The sequence below is a fragment of the Haplochromis burtoni genome, unplaced genomic scaffold, assembly GCF_018398535.1.
Source record: "Haplochromis burtoni strain Fernald_Lab_line unplaced genomic scaffold, NCSU_Asbu1 Contig_12, whole genome shotgun sequence".
Classification (NCBI taxonomy): Eukaryota; Metazoa; Chordata; class Actinopteri; order Cichliformes; family Cichlidae; genus Haplochromis; species Haplochromis burtoni.
Window position 1 is genome coordinate 457,855 of NW_024582373.1, and position 18,473 is coordinate 476,327.

General features: G+C 43.4%; 2 protein-coding genes across 7 annotated transcripts; one reads left to right on the plus strand and one right to left on the minus strand.

Moving 5' to 3' along the window:
- Window positions 1–1,189: 1,189 nt before the first annotated feature.
- On the plus strand, window positions 1,190–13,981 carry hcfc1a (host cell factor C1a). 5 transcript variants are annotated; one of them, XM_042214534.1, is made up of 27 exons: window positions 1,190–1,385; window positions 1,923–2,071; window positions 2,982–3,142; window positions 3,251–3,459; window positions 3,691–3,775; window positions 3,886–3,992; window positions 4,095–4,274; window positions 4,358–4,600; window positions 4,702–4,850; window positions 4,942–5,124; window positions 5,210–5,434; window positions 5,808–5,912; window positions 6,019–6,235; window positions 6,351–6,487; window positions 6,570–6,717; window positions 6,802–7,022; window positions 7,290–8,205; window positions 8,447–8,586; window positions 9,146–9,289; window positions 9,393–9,600; window positions 9,777–10,052; window positions 10,154–10,260; window positions 10,355–10,489; window positions 10,586–10,771; window positions 10,881–11,178; window positions 11,274–11,337; window positions 11,437–13,981. In XM_042214534.1, the coding sequence occupies exons 1-27, from the start codon at window positions 1,190–1,192 to the stop codon at window positions 11,474–11,476; spliced, it is 5,229 nt and encodes a 1,742-aa protein (XP_042070468.1). In that variant the 3' UTR covers window positions 11,477–13,981. The 5 variants fall into 5 exon arrangements, with proteins under 5 accessions (XP_042070468.1, XP_014196414.1, XP_042070472.1 ...); XM_014340928.2 differs by having other exon boundaries at window positions 9,146–9,280; XM_042214538.1 differs by having other exon boundaries at window positions 7,293–8,205.
- On the minus strand, window positions 13,797–17,715 carry si:dkey-13a21.4 (uncharacterized protein LOC494576 homolog). Of its 2 annotated transcripts, XM_042214554.1 has the most exons (6): window positions 17,431–17,715; window positions 17,143–17,311; window positions 16,764–16,890; window positions 16,435–16,653; window positions 14,037–14,162; window positions 13,797–13,921 (listed from the first exon to the last, which is right to left on the minus strand). In XM_042214554.1, exons 2-6 carry the CDS (start codon window positions 17,202–17,204, stop codon window positions 13,835–13,837), a joined length of 621 nt encoding a protein of 206 aa, XP_042070488.1. In that variant the 5' UTR covers window positions 17,205–17,311; window positions 17,431–17,715; the 3' UTR covers window positions 13,797–13,834. The 2 variants fall into 2 exon arrangements, with proteins under 2 accessions (XP_042070488.1, XP_005915347.1); XM_005915285.3 differs by lacking the exon at window positions 17,431–17,715 and having other exon boundaries at window positions 17,143–17,356.
- Window positions 17,716–18,473: the final 758 nt, after the last annotated feature.

Sequence of the window (18,473 nt, forward strand, 5' to 3'; positions counted from 1 at the left end):
TGTTTTTGCAATAACTGCATCGAAATAAGTGAGTAAAATTCTGAAGCGTCTTTGCCCTTTTCGCTCTGTTGTGTTTTGTTGTAGCAAACCGCCCGGCCATTTTTCTTGTGGGAGCTGTAGACTTAGGCCGATTGTTGAAAAGATGGCTGCTTCCAGAGACGGCATGAAACATAATAACATTGTGTTTATGCTGTTTAACTCAATTTAGCTCAGTTTTAAGACCGTTGCCGAGCTTGCCTTTGTATCAGGTAAATTATGCACGACAGAGAAACTTTAAATTGCGTTGAATTTAATTGAGAAATTCGGCAGCGCTTTGACAGATGCCAGCTAACGCCGTTAGCTCGAGCAAATTAGGTTGAGTAACTAGCCGCTAGAGCTAACGGGGTACGGCTAACATGAGAATTTGAATGCCGCGATTGCAACTTTAATTTTTTTGTAAATCTGGGTAAAAGGTCCCATAGTTGTTTGGCCCTTTAGTCCCATAATATTTGCAACTGTTAACACAAACTTTGGATTTTTTATAACGTTGATAATTGCGGTAAAGCGGTTGCAAAGAATGCTAAAGTTGTTAGCTACAATATGGCGACTCCCAGAGAGGCATGAAAATAGCCGACTGTTGCTAACGATTGCAGTAGTGGATAAATTAGTGGTACGACTGTGTATCGTTTTGTGAACACGGGCTTATAATCACCTGTTGGATTTGTATTCATCCTGCCTTGTTTTTTGTTGATGTAGTGGGTTAGTTGTCATGTATTTTTATTTTTCGTTTGCTTCCGCCATTTTTCCGACGGGCAGTAGCGTTAGCGGGTGTTTGTTTGGTTGCAAGATGGCGGCTTCCATGAATTGAATTCAATGGTTAGAAACAACTAATAATAAACTTGGATAATGGCAAGATTTACTATGATTCATAACAGAAGTACGACGTCATAACTGCGTAAGAGACCATAAAGCAGAAGTTGCTCGAAAGGTTTTGTACAAATATAGTTTATTGCTGTTATTGTTTTTTCTTGTCTTTTTTTGACAGTGTTCATTAACCAAAGCTAACCGCTAACTGTAAATCCTGCTTTAAAGTTAGCTATATTGCACGGTTAGATGCTATTTTTGTATTGCATAGGTTTTATGGAAAGATAACAGAACTATTCAAGCACACATGACTAATGCCTCTTTATTATTTATTTCGGTAGAAGTCATGTCTGCCCCTGGCTCCGCGGTATCTGGGACCACGGCGTCGGTTCTGCAGCCGCGATGGAAACGGGTCCTCGGGTGGTCTGGTCCTGTTCCCCGGCCCAGACATGGACACAGAGCTGTGGCTATAAAGGAGCTTATGGTTGTTTTCGGCGGTGGAAACGAAGGGATTGTGGATGAGCTGCATGTATACAACACCGGTAAGCGCAACTTTGCATAAGGAACTTTATCAATTGTTTCTGCAGAAAGCATAATTTCTTTACAAATAAAATTCAGATATTTAGAAGGCTAACGCAAAGTACTTCTACATCTAAAATAGTACAGTTCATTTCAGTATATGTTTATAATGCGCAAAACTAAATAGCCTTGCAGGCCCCAGTAGGCCAAACAGAAGTCAGCCCCCCCTGTCGGAGAAGGATTTTAATACACGTTAAAAAAGGCGGGCTAAAATAAAATGGATGATGCTGGTTGGTTTAAGCATATCCCCTGCCCCAGTTTCCTGCTTATAAACCAATAAGGGCAGGCAGACTCAGCAGTTGTGTTTGTGTTCCCATTCTTTAATGTAGATTTTAAGTTTGTGTTTCCAAAAATAAATAGAGGGTTATTTTTTGCTTCTACTTTTAAGCATTTTAAAGCCTTAGTGGGTGTGATAGCATGTCTTTACTTATTAATTACAATTTGCCACAGGAAAGCCTCCAGAAATAACCCCTTTATTGTTATTGTGTTTTAATTTTTAGCAACAAACCAGTGGTTTATCCCAGCAGTCCGTGGTGATATCCCTCCTGGTTGTGCTGCATATGGTTTTGTCTGTGATGGCACACGGTTGCTGGTATTTGGTGGAATGGTGGAGTATGGAAAGTACAGCAACGATCTTTATGAACTACAGGTAAACCTTTATTGAAAAATAACCCCAGTTTTCGTACCAAGTTTGCTTGTCAGTATAATGAAGGCTTGTAAAGTATTTATAGCAACAAAATATAGCTGGTATCTAAGTCAGATTTTCCAGAGATATTTACAAAGCAATGTTCATATGTAGGCCATCGTACTGCAAAGTGTCTTTATCAGCTGCATGCGAAATTTTCTCTTGTCTGCATCAGAGATGACTGATACAGGAAAAAATTGAGAAAGTTGATTGCAAAGTTCTGTTTCACCCCTGTTACAGTTAAAATATTCACTAGAACAGGCAAATTATTACAATTAAATTGAAGGTCGCTTGTAAGTTTCATCACTATACGTGTTACTGAGTGTTCAATGCTCAGCTGTACAGCATTATAGTAAGGTTGTGTCATTGAAACTATGATGACTTGTGAAATGCACACAAGTGTGTTGCAAAGTTTATGGTTTCATTGGTTGTGCTAGTCTTGAGAAAATACATTAAAGGAGTAATGTGTCTTTATTCTTAAAACTGTAGTAGAAAGGTTACAATTTACGTTGTTCTGCTCTTCTAGTATGTTTGGGTTTGCCAAATTTCATTAACCGATCCTGAGAAGTTCTCAAATGTTACGTTTCTGATTAAAGGATGTAAGGAAGCAGTGTGCCAAAAGTCTTTGTCACCAGATCCCAGGTGGATTTTTAATCATTGGGAAATGGAGTAGCTCTGTAAACAAACACTAAATAAATGTGGACTTGATGAGGGGGGGGAGTATGTAAGGGTTCAGTCACAATTGTGATACTAAATCTGTCCTTATTTTTATGTTGTCAGAACAAGGAATGTGGTCAGCTTAAGACTTGTTAGTTACAGCTTCTGCTGCCATCCATCGACTGATCGGTTTTTTTCACTGTGGTTTTTGCTACAGGCCAGCAGATGGGAATGGAAAAAATTAAAAGCAAAAAACCCGAAGAATGGCCCCCCTCCTTGCCCTCGTCTTGGCCACAGCTTTTCACTGGTTGGCAACAAATGCTACCTGTTTGGTGGACTCGCCAATGACAGCGAAGACCCAAAAAACAACATTCCCAGGTACAGAGGTTTTCTGAACAGTCATCAGGGGAGCACTGTTTTGCAGGACTGCAAATGTTTTTCTGTTTCAGCCACCGACGTGAGTGTCACTGTGTTTTTATTCATCAGATACCTGAATGATCTGTACACACTCGAGCTTCGTGCAGGTTCCAGTGTGGTTGGATGGGATATTCCGATCACATACGGAGTCCTGCCTCCTCCTCGTGAGAGCCACACTGCTGTGGTATACACAGAGAAGGCAACCAGGAAGTCGCGCTTAATAATCTATGGAGGAATGAGCGGTTGCCGTCTTGGAGATCTATGGACACTTGACATTGGTATGTTTTATAAAGTGTAAATGGAGAAATAACAACACTAAAATTGAAATGCCCTGCCGTCAGCCCTCTGAGACATGATGCTATTCACAGAGTATCAGAACAAATGGAACTGAGCATTTCACTGTTAGAGAAGCAATATAGGAAATTGTGAGTTTTCTGTACACAAGCTGCCTTATCTATTTGCATTTAAGAATAGATAACCTTTTATTGATTTTATTTTTTAATTTCCAGATACCCTGACATGGAACAAACCATCAGTAAGCGGCACAGCGCCACTTCCTCGAAGTCTTCACTCTGCTACCACCATCACAAACAAGTGAGATGACTGCTGCACATTTCCAACAGCAAACTTAATTTTTATTTTACTCATTTTTGAAATTCTGTGCTTGTTAAATGGTCTAAGTGCGAATTCATTTCTCTGTGCAGGATGTATGTTTTCGGAGGATGGGTACCTTTGGTGATGGATGATGTCAAAGTGGCCACACACGAAAAAGAGTGGAAATGCACAAACACTCTTGCGTGCTTGAACCTCGGTTTGTCTATCTCTGTTTTTATTGAAATCATATTTTTTTTGTTTGTTTTTTAAATAGCAAATGTGCAGTGCCACTCTTAACTTTTGTGTAATTCTTCGTTAGACACCATGTGTTGGGAAACAGTGTTGATGGATACTCTTGAAGACAACATCCCCAGGGCCCGTGCTGGTCACTGTGCTGTGGCTATCAATTCCAGGCTTTATGTATGGAGTGGCCGTGACGGTTATCGTAAAGCTTGGAACAACCAAGTCTGTTGTAAAGATCTGTGGTACCTGGAAACAGGTAGGTGTGTTGTAACATGAGTGCTGTTGGAGACAACAGCTCGTTATTAGATAGTATTGAAAATTCTGCTCCCCCCCCCCCAGAGCGACCGCACGCCCCTGCCAGGGTGCAGTTAGTCCGTGCCAACACAAACTCTCTGGAGGTGAGTTGGGGTGCAGTCTCCACAGCTGACACATACTTGCTGCAGCTGCAGAAGTATGACATTCCTGCAACTCCAGCTGCAGCCTCTCCAGCTATGAGCGCAACCCCATCGCAGCCGCTTAACTCTCCAAAGAGCCCAGTGCCAGCTGCTGCAGCACCGTCAGCTCAGAGCTTACCACAGACAGGTATTACAATTTTGCATTGTTGTTACCACACCAGGAAGCTCAGCAACTGCAACAACCCAAATTCTACAAGGTGTGAATAATTTGGTTCATTTGTTTTACAGCAGTTTTAAAGGTTGCAGCTCAGCAGTCTGCAACAGGCGCATCTGTTGTCACAGTTCGTCCCAGCCAGCCGGGGAAATCCCCCGTCACTGTGACATCCCTTCCTCCAGGTGTTCGAATGGTAGTTCCAGCCCAGACTACCCAGGGATCGGTATGAGCAGTTTCATACAATTGTGTTCTTTCGCTGTGAACTGCACTGCCAGATCAGCAAATGTCAACATTTATTTCTTTTTAACTTTTAGCCAATTGGAAGTAGCCCTCAGATGAGTGGCATGGCAGCTTTAGCTGCTGCTGCAGCAGCAACCCAGAAGATCCCGCCCTCTTCGGCAGGAACTGTCCTCAATGTTCCTGCAGGTGCTACCATTCTCAAAACAGTGGCAGTTTCTCCCAGCACAACCACAGTGAAAGTGGCTTCTCCAGTCATGGTACACGTTGCAGTAAACGCTCTCATTTCCAACATTATGCTCGTCCTATCACAAGCCATTTGTGATAATAAATATGTGCTTGTAGGTCAGTAACCCGGCCACCCGGATGTTGAAGACTGCCGCTGCCCAAGTGGGCACAGCAACTGCATCCTCTCCCACCACTACCACCAGACCCATCATCACTGTGCACAAGTCTGGTGCAGTCACAGTGGCCCAGCAGGCCCAGGTGGTGACCACTGTGGTGGGAGGAGTCACCAAGACCATCACCCTGGTCAAGAGCCCCCTGACCATGGGCAGCAGTGGCACTCTGGTAAGAAAACATGTATTCTTTAGCATAATGTAATACTGCAACTCTACTTGAGAGCACCCTTTGGTGCTTTCACAGGCATGCTTTAAACCACGGATTCTGTAAAATGCTTCCTCGCACTCTGCATCTTTGTATCGATTGGTCACTCAATGGTGGCGTCTTTTTGAACCAGTAGGGAGGGTGTAAAAGTTGGCCTACAGTGACTATTGGAAAAGACAGGGAGCATGATGTCAGTGATCTGCATGACTGTCGGTCAGTTAGGGCTAGAATGATTCTAGAGCCACAAGTTTGGTGGTCGAGCATCCGGCTGACCTCCCCGTAATATCCGATGTTTTCTGGTGACTCATGAATTTGAGTCTCTCTCCTATGTCGGCAGATCTCCAACCTTGGCAAGATGATGTCTGTGGTACAAACCAAGCCAGTGCAGACATCAGCTGTCACAGGCCAGGCTTCCACTAACCCTCTCACACAGATCATACAGGTCAGCTATCTGCATGAGTGCAGGAAAAAACAGGAGGTAGCTTAAAACTCCTGAGACAGGCACCACCAACCTGAATAGTTTTCATAACATGCACCTTTCTTTCCAGACGAAGGGTCCACTCCCAGCTGGCACAATCCTGAAGCTGGTGACCTCTGCAGATGGCAAACCCACAACCATCATCACCACCTCCCAGGCTGGAGGCACAGGAAACAAGCCCACTATCCTAAACATCAGCGGAGTCTCTCCTACTACCACTAAGCAGGGTACCACCATCATTAAGACTATCCCCATGTCAGCCATCATGACCCAGCCTGGAGCTACAGGTTTGTTCTCATTCAAGTTTGCACACTTTTTGGCATTTGCTATGTAAATTAACCTTTAGATTTAGGATTAGTGATTGATCAGTGATTATATTCATGCTTGTGTTTGTCCTTGCAGGTGTAACAAGCAGTGCAGGTATGAAAACGCCCATTACAATCCTTACCACTAAGGTGATGACCACAGGAACTCCTGGGAAAATCATCACTGCGGTGCCCAAACTTGCCACGGCAGCTGGCCAGCAGGGACTGACACAGGTAAATTGTCTCTTTTTGCTCAGTGTTTGGTACATATTGTGTTTGTTGTGCTGCCTGTTTATCCTAAATCTTCTGTTTCTAGGTGGTTTTGAAGGGTGCTCCCGGGCAACCTGGCACTATTTTACGCACTGTTCCCATGAGCACAGTGGGTGGCGTTCGTCTGGTTACACCAGTGACTGTGTCTGCTGTTAAGCCGACTGTCACAACTCTGGTTGTCAAGGGGACTACAGGTACGAAAAAATTACTAAGTAATGATTATGTAAATTAACAGTTTTGTTTCTCTGGTTTCATTTTTCAAACCACATTTCTTCCAGGTGTCACCACTCTCGGCACAGTCACTGGTACCGTTTCTACTAGCTTGGCGGGAGGCACAGTTGATAGTTCAACTGCCTCTCTCGTTACTCCCATCACCACACTGGGAGCCATTGCTACCCTGTCCAGCCAGGTCATCAACCCAACTGCCATTACAGTTTCAGCTGCTCAGACTAGCCTGACTTCTTCCTCCGCACTGCCCTCTTCTACTATGACAGTGCAGGTAATACTCAGCAGCTCCACTTTGTAATATTTGTATTTTAGTCATTAGGCTTTGAAGCTCTTGCAGTAGCATGTGTCATAAGCTTTAAGTAGTATATCACAACATGCTGAAAAAGACCATATGTGAAGATGTTGCTACCTCTTCTTGTAAACACAGACTAATGGAGAGCTGCTCCTCAGAAATTTTCAGACAGTCAATGAAGTTCTTCTGTTTTAGACCATGTATAACATACTATTTGCCTTAGAGCTGACATCTCTTTCCTCTCAGCAGAACCAGCCCACCCAGGTGACTTTGATCACAACTCCCAGTGGTGTTGAGGCTCAGCCAGTACAAGATCTACCAGTATCCATCCTGGCTTCACCAACCTCTGAGCAACCCACTTCCACTGAGTCTGGAGCTGCTGGAGAGAGCTCTGGAACTGTCACTCTGGTCTGCTCTAATCCGCCCTGTGAGACCCACGAAACGGGAACTACCAACACAGCCACCACTTCTTCCGCAACAATTGGAGCAGGGCAGGTCTGCTCTAACCCACCATGTGAGACTCACGAAACCGGAACCACCAACACAGCCACCACTTCGTCTGCAACAATTGGAGCAGGGCAGGTCTGCTCTAACCCACCATGTGAAACCCATGAAACAGGAACCACCAACACGGCCACCACTTCTTCAGCTACAATCGGTGCAGGACAGGTCTGCTCGAATCCGCCCTGCGAGACCCATGAGACCGGAACTACCAACACAGCCACAACTGCTTCTTCAAACATGTCTGCGCTACGCATGTGCTCCAACCCACCATGTGAGACCCATGAAACCGGAACAACAAACACTGCTACCACAGCAACGTCGAACATGGGAGGAGTGCAGCAGGCGTGCTCCAACCCGCCCTGTGAGACCCATGTGACGGGCACCACCAACTCCACCACACAAGCTTCATCTAGCATGAATGCAAACCAGACAGACACGGTGCAGAGCGTGCGCTGTAATCCACCCTGCGAAACCCATGAGACGGGGACCACCAATTCTCCGTCCACAGCCACCTCCAGCATGGGAGGAGACCAGACCAGCACAACAACAGCCCTGGTCCAAAGGGTTTGCTCCAACCCTCCCTGTGAAACACACGAGACAGGGACCACCAACACAGCCACAACTGCCACTTGTAGCATGGAGACAGGTGATGGCACTGGTATGTAAACATACGGTGTACATTTTACCTGAATAATCTTATTTCTTTTTCTTTTATAATTAATAGCAAGTTAGGTTTCCGTACACTGTGTGGTGACTCTCAATCTTTCTTCTTTTTTTAATTACACTTATCTTGATATTTCTTAAAATAACATCTAGATCTCACATGACGGATGACTGTTTTTCTCTAAGCAGTAAAAGTAGTTTGTTTAGAAATCAGCTATGTTACTATGTCTCATTAGCAACCCAGCAGACAGAAGAAGGAGCAGAAGGTACCAGCAACACAGAAGAGGCATCCACCACAGCAACAACTGGCACCACCCAGGGCAGGGCTATCACTACTGTCACTCAGTCTACACCAGCCCCTGGACCCTCTGTGCCTGTAAGAATAACACATCATTCCTGTCAAAATAAGATCCTTTTCTAAAAACCATCCAGTATGACTAGGTGATGGTGGTAAAACTAATCCTAGTAGATGTCCACGTTGGGGCTGCATTTCTGAATTTGATATGCTGTACAGACAAAAGTACCAGGCCACCTACACATTACACTTAAAGGATCTGCTTGACCATGGAAACTGAAGTTGTGAAACTCCTGGTGCTCAGTACTTGTGCTGACGAGAAAGCCAGAGCAAGTTTATAATCCTGTAGGTATTGAGTCAGCAGAGTGTTGATAGAGTGTTGGCGTCCTATTACATTACTGCGCTGACTATCTATGAGCTCTTTAGAACAAAACATTCAGAAATGTTTGTAAAGGCAGACTGTATTGGTAGGTGCCAGAATTTAAACACCGGTGGCCATAGGACTGAAAATGCCTGACTTTGCAGATTAAGAAGTGTGGCCTAATACTTTTGTCAATATGTGTGTACGAATATGTAAGAAGAATGTCATTTCCAGAGTTTCTTTCTCATTGTGGGGTATGATTTCTTTGTTTCCCTCTAGTCGATCTCATCCATCACAGAGGGAGTAAGCACTGCAGCTAGCTCCACAGAGGAACCCATGCAGACTGATGAGCCAGCATCAGCAGAAGCTGCACCTGTTGAGGAAGGAACCGCAGCAATGGAGACGCAAGCAGAGGTGAATAAAGTATGAAGGCAAAAAAGTCTGTTTGGCCTTTGATTTTGAAATTCTTTGCAGTCATGCATTTTCCATGTTTTTTTTGATGGGACTGCTTTAATGTGTTCCCCAGGGAGAAGCAGCAGCAGCGACAGCCTTGAACCTTCCTTCAGAGCTGATGTCTGAGGGCCAGGGAGCCACACTAATGGTGACGGGGCTGTCGGACGAGGAACTGGCTGTCACTGCAGCAGCAGAGGCGGCTGCACAAGCAGCAGCCACAGAGGAAGCCCAGGCCCTCGCTATCCAGGCGGTCCTCCAGGCAGCTCAGCAAGCCGTAATGAGTGAGTAGAATCAAAGCTTTTTGTTCACAGACTTTCGAATTTTGAACGATAGCATAGCCTAAGTTCAAGGGCTGGCTCTAGTTAACAGGACACTTGTCAGTAAAACTATTCCTCTAGATGTGAAACTCCTGAATTCTCTGTGATCTTGCTATTCATAAAAAATGTATAACTTACAGATGAAGGCGATGCTGCTGGAGAGAACCAGCAACCCACCAACATCCCCATCATGCTGACCCAGCAAGATCTTGCAGCACTGGTCCAACAGCAGCAACAATTGCAGGAGGCTCAGGCCGCAGCTCAGCAGGCCACGGTGGACACAAGCTTGCCCACCGAGGGTCTTGCTCCTGCCGACAGCCTCAATGATCCGTCTGTTGAGAGCAATGGGCACAACGAAATGGCCGCTGCAGTCACAAGTGCTGTGGCTTCTCTCCTGCCACGCACCACAGCTGAGAGTATGTTTGTGTTTTGTTTGGTTTTTTTTTATAGTTACTTTGAATGTTACTGTTTGTTACAGCAGACTGATTATTTTTGTATTGCTCTTGACATTGCACAGCGCTTGCGCCATCAAGTACGTTTGCACCCTCTGTATCTGTGGCAAGTCCAGCTAAACTTCAAGCAGCAGCCACTCTAGCAGAGGTCGCCAATGGCATTGAGGGAGAGGTGAGTCATTTTGGTGCTGCTGCACTTCTGATTATGTCAGTTGAGGTGAAGAGAGGAAAGGAGGAATTTGCTGACCGTTTTTGTTCCCATGCAGAAGCAAGCCCCTCAGCCAGCTCCAGTGAAGCCTGTCGTGAAAAAGGAGAACCAGTGGTTTGATGTTGGGATTGTTAAAGTGACAAATATGGTTGTCACTCACTACTATGTGCCAGGAGATGATTCTCAAGGAGATGTAAGTTGTCTCAGGGAGCCTTTTCTTGTTCAGAATGATATTGATGTGCGTTACAAGAGTCCATCTTTATCTAACTTGTATTTATGTGTTTGGTAGGATGACTCTGGCATTATACCAGACTACAGCCAGATGAAGAAAATGGAGCTGCAGCCTGGAACAGCTTACAAGTTCCGTGTTGCTGGAATCAACGCCTGCGGTCGTGGAGCTTTCTCTGAGATTTCAGCTTTCAAGACTTGCCTACCAGGCTTCCCGGGGGCACCTTGTGCCATCAAAATCAGCAAGGTAAACAAACCCTGTTGCATTATAGATTTTACTCACAGGTGTGCCATACGTGATCACGTGAGCCATGGTTTTGGCACCAAGTAGCATCTTTTCACTGTATCCCCCCCAGAGCCCAGATGGTGCCCACCTAACCTGGGAGCCACCCTCGGTGACGTCAGGAAAGATCATTGAGTACTCTGTGTACCTGGCCATCCAGAGCAACCAAACAGCTGAAGCCAAGGCTTCCACCCCAGCCCAGCTAGCCTTCATGCGTGTGTATTGTGGACCCAACCCATCTTGCTTGGTTCAGTCGTCCAGCCTCTCTAACGCACACATCGACTACACCACCAAGCCAGCGATCATCTTCCGCATTGCCGCCCGTAACGAGAAGGGCTATGGTCCTGCCACACAAGTTCGATGGCTGCAAGGTGAGTTCACAAATAAGTTCTTTAAAATATTAAAAATACTTAATTACTGAGGCTGCTGTTGATGGATTGAATCTCTCCGCTTTAATGCCCTGTAGAATCTGGCAAAGATGCCTCCTCTGCAAAACCGGCCCCCAAAAGACCAGGCGCCTCTCCTGATACGTAAGTACAGTATTCATGTTTCATATCGTGCACACAGGAACATTTCATCGATGAATAAAACACCCAGCACTTATTCTGGTTTTGTGTGTTCTCCTGCAGTAAGTCTACTGGTCCAAAGAAAGCAAGGACGGACCAGTGAGGTGGCCTGGAGATCCCTCCCAGTCTTTTCTTTTGGTCTTTTTTTTTTTTTACCCCACTCGCTGTCTTTTTATCAGGAAGACTGACCTTCACCCTTTCTCCTCTTCATCCTCATCCTAACCTCATCCTCCATCCACTTCCCCAAATGTCTCAGACTGAGACGGCAATGGAGGCAGAACAACCATATGAAGCCGAGACGAAAGTTGATCTGAGAGATGTTTCTGTAGATAAAACCCTCCTTCCTCCTCGTTCTGTTGGTCGTACTATTTTTAGAGCAACACAAACCTAGAAGCACATTATCTTTTTCAGTCACATCCCCTTCCATCCTTTTAACACCTATTTTTGACTTATTTCAATAGTTGGAACAGTATAGAGAAGCATTCACATCTTTCACAAACTGGGAGCCAGCCTGAGCGCAATGTTACCCTTTTTCTTTTTCCTGTGTTTTTGGGGAATTCTGGGGGGGATGTAGAGAAAGACTACATGGAATGATGTACAGTGTTGAAAAAGGCTGTGGAAGCATTAGTATAGATGAGAGGAAAAAAAATCGGTATGGAATCAAATAAAGCACTTGTCCTCTGTGAAGGAGGACTTTTTTTTTTTTATTATTATTATTATTTTGCTCAAAACTAATTTGCTTCATTGAGAACCAAGTCTGTACAGTCATCGTACTGGACTCCAGTCTCCTGGTAATGTCATCACTGTGCGCTTTTTACCCCAAGATGAGGACTGGTGGCCAACATGTTGGAAGAATGGCAAAAGGAAGAGATTTGTAGAGAACGAATGACTTTGCTAGGACTGAGACTTGCAGCACACATGGAAAAAAAAATCTTCCCAAAAAATTAGCAAGCAATGACGCAGAAGATCTTTTGTGTAGTTTATTTTTGTATTTTTTAAGCTTTTTTCCTTCTGTGTGTATGTGTATGTTGTGTGCATTTTTAAGAGGAAAAAAAAATACATCAGTTTTTTTAACTGTTGTTCATCCCAATAATTTGTGTTCATGGGAAGATGTTGTGGCTAATGTTGAGGTTGCCACTCTATTTTAAAAAAAAGAAATCTTCAGTTGGTTGTATGTTCTTGTTAACAGATGGCAATGAAAGTGAGAAAGACTTTTTGTATTTGTTCCAAGTAGAAACCGCAGAGGTTATAGGACTGAAGGGAACTTTTGATGTGGACCCAGGGAGAGGAGTTTTTACTTTGTTTACTACTCGATACTTGTGTTGCTTCATTTGCCAAACATGGAAACACAAGGGGGAGGAGAGGCTTAGAAAAGACCAACATCAGATCTTTTCCATCCTTTCCCCTCCCCCTCCATGATATCCCGATCAGTTGTCCTATGCTTTTTACGCTTATGAATGTGCTGTCCTCACGTCTAAGTTTTAGAATGGCAAATTATCAGTAGAATTATTTTCCCTTCCCCTATTTGATGTATGTAAATCCATTTAATAAATTTTTTGTTCCTTTCCACGGCTCTGTATTCCAGACTACAGATGGTGTGCGAGCTAACTGTGACATGTAAAACCCATATGTCTTTTGAATGGCGATGTCTTGGGAAGAAAGCTTACATAGCTGGAGTGTACTCACTTGTAAATTAGTTCATTCATAGAGCAAGAATGGAAGAAAAAAAAAACCAGACAAAACAAAAAAAGGAAACATCTTGGCCTTTTATATAATTACCTGTAACAAACTGTTTTTACATGTTGGTCATCTCTTGATTGCCTTTTGTGTCTTTGCTTATAAAAGAAACGTATATATATATATATATATATATAAATATATATAGTCTCCCTAATTTGCTTCTGTCAAGCTGATTCACTGTAGGAGTCCGAATCACTGCTAGGTTCATTACAATACAAAACTTGTACAGGGAGGAGGTTTCTGACTGGACATGAGTGTATATCTACTTTTGTAAGAGTGGATTCAGTTGTGATGGTAACGACGGCCACGAAGATGAGAGCCCGGGTTTGCCGCTTTTTCTCTGGCCCGTGCCTCGGGTTCTGTTTGTGATTTCTCCCGATTACTTTCTAGAAATGAAAACTTTCTCTTCATATGCATTCATAATTTTGTGCGTGTCGGTGTGTCTGTTGAACAAAACTAGACATGCATGCAAAAAAGCAGTGTATTTTAGTAGTGATGCCTTAAGTTAGACCATAAGCTGAAGGTTCTCAGAAAAAAAAGAAAAAAAGAAGAAAAAACATTTAATGAGTTTGTTCCTCTCTCCATGTGGTATACAATTGTGTCCTTTCCTTCCACAGTACCTTTGCTGGGTCACTATTTTTGCACCCTCGTTAGATAGGTCCTCATCAGCAGTGCCGAGGTCTCTGAACTTTCCCCTTCCACACTGGGACGAGTGCGCCTCTCAGCACTCACAGGTGTTGCGAGTTTCTCTCGGCTGTTTGCAGGTTATCTGGAAATGTCCTGTATTTTCCAATGTGTGTTTTTTGTACTGTAGGGAGTAATGTATCTTTTATCATCAAAAAATAAACATGTTAAACATAAAAAAAATTGGGCTTTTGTGCGTGTGTGTTTATTAAGAGTAAACACAAGACAAGTTGAGTCACCTGCTGTAAGCCACGCTGAGCCGCTCTCAAAAACGGCTTCTCTACATCCAGATCTTCTTTGGCACTTCCTTCAAAGTATTCAGCTCTAATTTCCTCGCACCACTGCCGGGCCAGCTTGTCAGACACCTGAGAGGAAACAAAATGTTACTCACATGATGGATCAGAGTAATGTGTGGAATAAAACACACAAATCTAAAGGATGGGCCTCTTGGCAAACTGAGTTTCACGAGCAGCGGGCTTGGAACGCCTGTGGTGACCAGAACACGTCAAACTAAATAATGGTCACTTTTGTCATGCTGAGAGCCATCCTGAGATGTTGACATCTGATTTGTAAGAGTTAATAAACATGGATTATACAGATTAAAGGCTTAGCATTAAGAATATAAAGGACAAACACAGCCCTGATTTCTTTATATTTGCTCCTAGTGAGCCAGTGATCTTGACCAATAGTTCTTCAGGCTTTCTGAAGGTCTTTCAAAGTTTTTCTTTCTACACTGACTGCATTTCCCTCTGTTCAATCCAGTCATAGACACTAATCTACAAATCATTCAAGCATTAAATAAATCCACCTAACTCAACGCATGAAGTCTTCACATAACCGAAAACATAGCAAACCCATTTCAAATGATATTGTTAGGTGCTCCGTTACTAGCAGCCTGTCATTAAAAACATTTGTTCACATTTCTTGACCAGAATCTACTAAAAATCCCAAAGACAACACTTTGACAGGCATATAATATTTTTGCAAAGGGATTTCCATTCGCATCTCTACAAAGTGTGCAGTGACTACTATACGTAATGTAGTAGTCACTGTTAACTGTTATTCTGTCAGACTTCAGCTTGTGTTTTTGTATTTTATTTTAATTCAAATGTCCCAACTCTGCCTAACCAAATAAAATAAGCACAAAGGAAAGCTAAATATCGTTTAGACAGTTTCTCTTTCTATCCCAATAACACTTAAATGGGTACACTGTTATTTCAGCTGCTGGCTTCTTCGTCAATCATTTTTAGGTCTGAGTCGGGATGTGGCTATAGATAGTCACATCTGATTTTGAGCTGCCACTTCCTTGTGAGAGTCACATGCAGTGTGTCACTTTGCATCAGCTTTCTTCATTCTGCAAAACTGAATAATAATCAAAATAATATCAACTGACAATTTTCTTCCACCGACTTCAAGTAGTTTTCAGGCTTTCTTGTAGATTCATTGCATTTTCTCTTCGTAGTAGTTTCCATCCAATTCCAGTAAAATCTGCACTGATTGTGATTTACAGTTTTCCTCCTTGGGTAGGCAGTAGAACAGTGAGGTTAACCTGCACTTGACCCATGCTTTCTTCACGTATCTTTCCTGCAGTGTTGACTTTTGAATACCAGAGCCAATCAAAATGTGAGACTGAGGGACAAGAGATAAAAAATGCTGTGCAGCCTCCACATAAAGTAGGACACCTGGTTACCCTGAACGCAGCTTACTTTACTGTGCGCTCACACCAAAAATAGAACAGAAGAATACAAAATGTTAATAGAGACTTCACTTTTGATCTAACACTCACTGTGACTTGCATTTCCTTTGCAAGAGTGTAATTTATAAGTGTATTTCAGAAAGAAAAGAGAAATCTCTTGGTGTAAACAACATGAAAGCATGGCTCCATTCTACCAACAGTTCAGGCTGGTGGTCGTGGTGTTGGTGGTGTAATGGTGAGAGGGCACATTTTCTTGGCACACTGGGCATCTTAGTACCAACTGAGAATGGTTTAAATACCGCAGCCTACCCGAGAACTGTTGCTGACCACGTCTATACCTTAATGACCGTCTTCAGATGGCTGCTTCCAGCAGGATAACGCCACAGAGCTCAAAAATATCAAAGTGGCTTCTTGAGCTTAACAATGAGTTTGCTTTACTCAAGTGGTCTCCACAGTCGCCAGACTGGAATCCTACAGAGCACCTCGGGGATGTGGTCAAACGGGAGATTCACATCATGGATCTGGAGAAGCTGTGTGAGGCTGTGGATCAAAATCTCAGAGGAATCTTTTCCCACCACCTGGGGAGTCTACACCATGAAGAATTAAGGCAGTTCTAAAGGCAAAACTAAGCTAAGGTGTACATTTAAAAGTGCCCAGTGACTGCATACACACAGAATGGCAAAATTGAAGCAATTTGATAACAAACCCGATAACAAGGTAGCTCAATATAGACTAAAGGTCCTAAACCTAAGTGATCACACTTAGGTTTAGTAGGTTCCCACTACAGCACCAGGCCGGAAAGCAGGTAAGACAAAAATGATGTTATAGTTCAGTCGTGGTTCCAACAAATCTGCATTTAATAAAACTGTACTGAGCCACGTGTGTGGTAAACCTGGAGATGCCTCACTGAGACCGACTGAAAGAAGAGGACTTTGACTAACCTCTCGGTCGCTCAGATCCGTTTTGTTGCCCAGTACAATAAAAGGGAAATCAGAAGGATCCTTGGGTTCCCCTTGGATCAAAAACTCCTTCCTCCACCCATCCAGAGCAGAGAAGCTGGCCTTGGATGTGACATCAAACACCAGCATGCAGCAGTGAGCTCCCCTGTACAGAGGTGTACCCAGAGACTGGAACCTCTCTGTGCCTGCTGTGTCCCAGATCTGACATACACACAGTGGGAAACATGGGATTAATCATCCTATATGACATGAATGTCTTGTTCCTGGGTGTGTGGGGGCTTGTTTCACTGCCAAATGCACAGGTGAATTACCTGCAGCGTGACTGTGTCCCCATCTATGCTGATTGTTTTAGAGAGGAAGTCGGTCCCCACAGTGGCCCGGTACATGTTGGTGAAGCGGTGATTCACGTATCTGTTCATGACGGAGGATTTTCCCACCCTAAGTAAACACTCACATGTTTAGTGGAAATCGACAAAATGAAGACCTCTCGCTCTTTTACCGGAGACAGGCGCATTATTCTTCTTGCATCGCACTGCGCCGTTAAATACAAGCCCACACTTTCACACTTTTGAGAATTTGGAATTATGTCTTAAACTATGAACAGAAAGAGAGCCGGAGTAAATGAAAGTGAAACAAGTATCGGTGGAACTGCGGAATTAATAAGAACCTTTAAATGCCCCTTTAACTCACCCAGAGTTTCCTATGAGGATTATTTTCAGTGTAATAGGACCCTTTTTGTCACTCATATCCATGTCTGATTGTTTGGCCCAGCCGGTATGAACCCAAGAGAGCTCACACTGCCGATGCCTTCACGGGTCCCTAGAAATATGCGCCTTCAATGACTGGACGTGTCACACGCCTATAGCCAGATTTAGAAATTAAGATAAAATAACTAAAATACTAATATTATTATTATTGTTTTAAAGTTTTCAAGTGATTTCCTCCGTGTGTTAAATATATTCTTTCTTTTGTTCTTACCACACTGCTGGCAAGTTGCAACTAAATGTCCAAAATTCCAATTAAGTGGCTGTGCTTTGAAGGCACCGCATCATGACAGGTGATTGGCACACAGCCGCGTTCTCCTCATTCCTGTATGAAAGGTCCACAGACTCAGCAACAGGGCTCTACTCCAGGAACAACTCTGAGTTTGTTAACCCTGAGCTGAGGAAACTCCGGATCTTCTTGTTCCAGAAAAACAGTCAACTTCAACTCTGAGTCAGTAACTGGGGTCAGATAACCTGCTCGCTGGCAGGTTTTAATTAGCGAACTGAGTTTCTCTCTGACTCCTCCCCTCTTGCTGCACCTGAATCACCTGGCTGACACCTCGAATCATTTCCTCATTTATAAAATCGCAGTCATTGTGTAGGGGAGTGAACTAATCTGCAGAAGTTGACGTTTTTACAAGCACTGAAATCCCAGTTAGACGCTAATTTGTTCTATTTTTGTACTTAACATTAAACAGGCATTTACTTCTCGATATACAGGTATATACAGCCATGACGTTGCATATTTCTAATCAACCCAGTATAAGATCTCCATCTCTGTGGCTCTGTGGAGAGTAGCTGTCAGACTGTCAGTCAGCTCTTCTGAAACATTTACTGTAGCAATGACTGTTTCAGTCAAACTCGTCTGTGTAAAACTTTAGACGCACCACATACTGATGGTGATGGAAAAATGTCTGTCACAGCTGGATCTTGGATATGATGGGAATATTTGAGTGAAGGTGAGACTAATCTTCACAGATTGTTCACAGATTCAGTCACTGAATAATCTGAAACATTTTAAAGCAACTGAACCTCAAAATATTTTCCACTGAAGATCACCTGAGTGACTCTATCAGTGACTCCAAACCGGATCAGCCCTAAGGTAGCCTATAGGCTCTGTAATGGATCAGTGTTTTTGATCACTGTTCGGCTTTACTAATAAAACTTTACATTCTACATTTGGAAAGCGGCCCTTCATTTATTATTATTATTATTATTATTATTATTATTATTATTATTATTATTATTATTATTATT